At 40.7% G+C, this 2,071-nt stretch overlaps 1 protein-coding gene across 1 annotated transcript; it reads left to right on the top strand.

Moving 5' to 3' along the window:
* Window positions 1-588: 588 nt before the first annotated feature.
* Window positions 589-1,732, top strand: TSHB (thyroid stimulating hormone subunit beta). The gene is made up of 2 exons (XM_009986266.2): window positions 589-750; window positions 1,490-1,732. Exons 1-2 carry the CDS (start codon window positions 589-591, stop codon window positions 1,730-1,732), a joined length of 405 nt encoding a protein of 134 aa, XP_009984568.1.
* The last annotated feature ends 339 nt before the right edge of the window (window positions 1,733-2,071 follow it).

Genomic DNA, 2,071 nt, shown 5'->3' with positions numbered 1-2,071 from the left:
CTCTTTACTGATGTTCTTTATTGTAATTTGCTTGAATCTATTATTTAATTCTTGGCAGTGTTCCCATTTCATCATGGTTCTAAGCCAACTGGAAAGTGAAAAACAGTGGTATGCCTGATATGCACAGCTGTTTCTTTTTCTCTCTTGAACATTTTATAAGATGCTTTCTTTAGAAAATTATTTTTAAACTAGTGAGATTATTTTAGCATCTTTGGTTAATTCTAGAGCTCATGTTCTCTCACATATGTCACATTTTCAAATCCTTTAGCTCGTTATTTTTTATGTGTCAGCATTTTATCACTCATTAGTGAAAAGTTCCATGTAGCATGCTTTAGTGAGGAAAAAGTGAATTTGTTACATGTTAATGGCCTGTTTACCCTTCTCTTGTTTAGTGTTTACTACTATTTCAATTCAAGGTCTGAGATTGGAAAGAATTTGTCAGGCTGTAGCTAAAAAAGTGACTATCTAGTCTAAGACTATCATAACTGTTCTTGTCAAATTCTGAGAAAAGGGCTTCCTGGAAGGTTGGAAGGTACATGTAATTTTAATTAGGGTTTGCTTTGTCTGTTTGTTTTTCCCCCATCTAGCATGAGTCCCCTCTTTGTGACAGCCCTCCTCTTTGGCCTGACTTTCAGTCAAACAGCATCACTTTGTGCTCCTTCCGAGTATATCATCCACGTGGAGAAAAGGGAATGTGCCTACTGCCTGGCTATCAACACCACCATCTGCGCTGGATTTTGCATGACTCGGGTACAAGGCGTTACTCCCTTTTAGGCAGTTGTTTCTATAATGGCCGTCACTGCAAAACAAGTGCCTATTCCCACTGGCAAACTGCGTATAAACGATCCAATTCTAATAGTGTTTGTCACAGGCAGAACAATCAAACTATCATCATGTTTTCGAGTTAGCTTTTTGCAAAGGAATGGATGAGAAATGCCAAGCCTCTGGGACTATGGTGTTCGTATCGCCAATGGCATAGCAGAGAACTGACGGCTGCTGTCACTGCAGAGCCTCTGTAGTCAGTTGTGGGGTCAGGATGGAACAGGTGAGAAGCAGATATATTTAGTCACTCTTATTTAATGTAAATGACTTGGGTAACTTCTGCTCCCACTACTGTGAGCTGTGGAGAATCTCTCACGTGTAGGCATGCCTGACACTATGCTTGGGCTGCACCATTCAACACAGCATTTTACGTTCCACCTTGGTCAGTAGGTAGCCAATACAGATTACAAAGCACTGTTTGCACTTGGAGCCAAGCAGATTAGTTAAAACCATAAAAGCAAAGTGGACATATCTACAAGGGCAGGGAGCCCCAATCACATCCAGATTCAAAATTACAGATCTGAGCAGAAGTACACTGAAAATATCAGAGCCAGTCTAAGTGTAAAGAAAGAGGTTTGCTTCTGCACATTTGAGAAAACGTCAAAGGAAGTCTTCTGACACTCGTGTATGCATCAGTGAAACAATGCACTTCTTTTTTTCTTTGTAGGACAGCAATGGCAAGAAGCTGCTACTCAAAAGTGCTCTGTCCCAAAACGTGTGTACGTACAAAGAGATGTTGTATCAAACAGCACTGATTCCAGGCTGTCCGCATCACACCATCCCTTATTATTCCTACCCTGTGGCTGTGAGTTGCAAGTGTGGTAAATGTAACACTGATTACAGTGACTGCGTTCATGAGAAGGTTAGGACAAACTATTGCACTAAACCACAGAAGCTCTGTAATATGTAAGCTTCCAAGAGAATGTGGTCAAAATGTACCTCTCTGCTCACAACTAAACATAAATAAAAGTGTATTTCATAATAGGTTTGCAAAGTGGTGTGCACAAAGTTTTATTTTAAAGATGTATCATTAGTTACTTCAATTGACTGGATGTTCTGTGGCATACACAAGAGCAGAATCATAGGACTGCTGGTTTGCATTTAGAACCCACCTGTAATTTACTTTGAGGAAGAAGGAGAAATGACTATGTGCACGCCTTTGCTCATAGGTGGCCTTCCTTGAGCAGGGGGGTTGGACCACATGACCTCCAGAGGTTCTTTCCAATCTCAACCATTCTGTGTAACAGCA

This window comes from Tauraco erythrolophus, chromosome 27 (assembly GCF_009769465.1).
Source record: "Tauraco erythrolophus isolate bTauEry1 chromosome 27, bTauEry1.pri, whole genome shotgun sequence".
NCBI lineage: Eukaryota > Metazoa > Chordata > Aves > Musophagiformes > Musophagidae > Tauraco > Tauraco erythrolophus.
The sequence above is the reverse complement of the archived record's forward strand: the minus strand, read 5'-3'. Positions and strand labels throughout refer to the sequence as shown.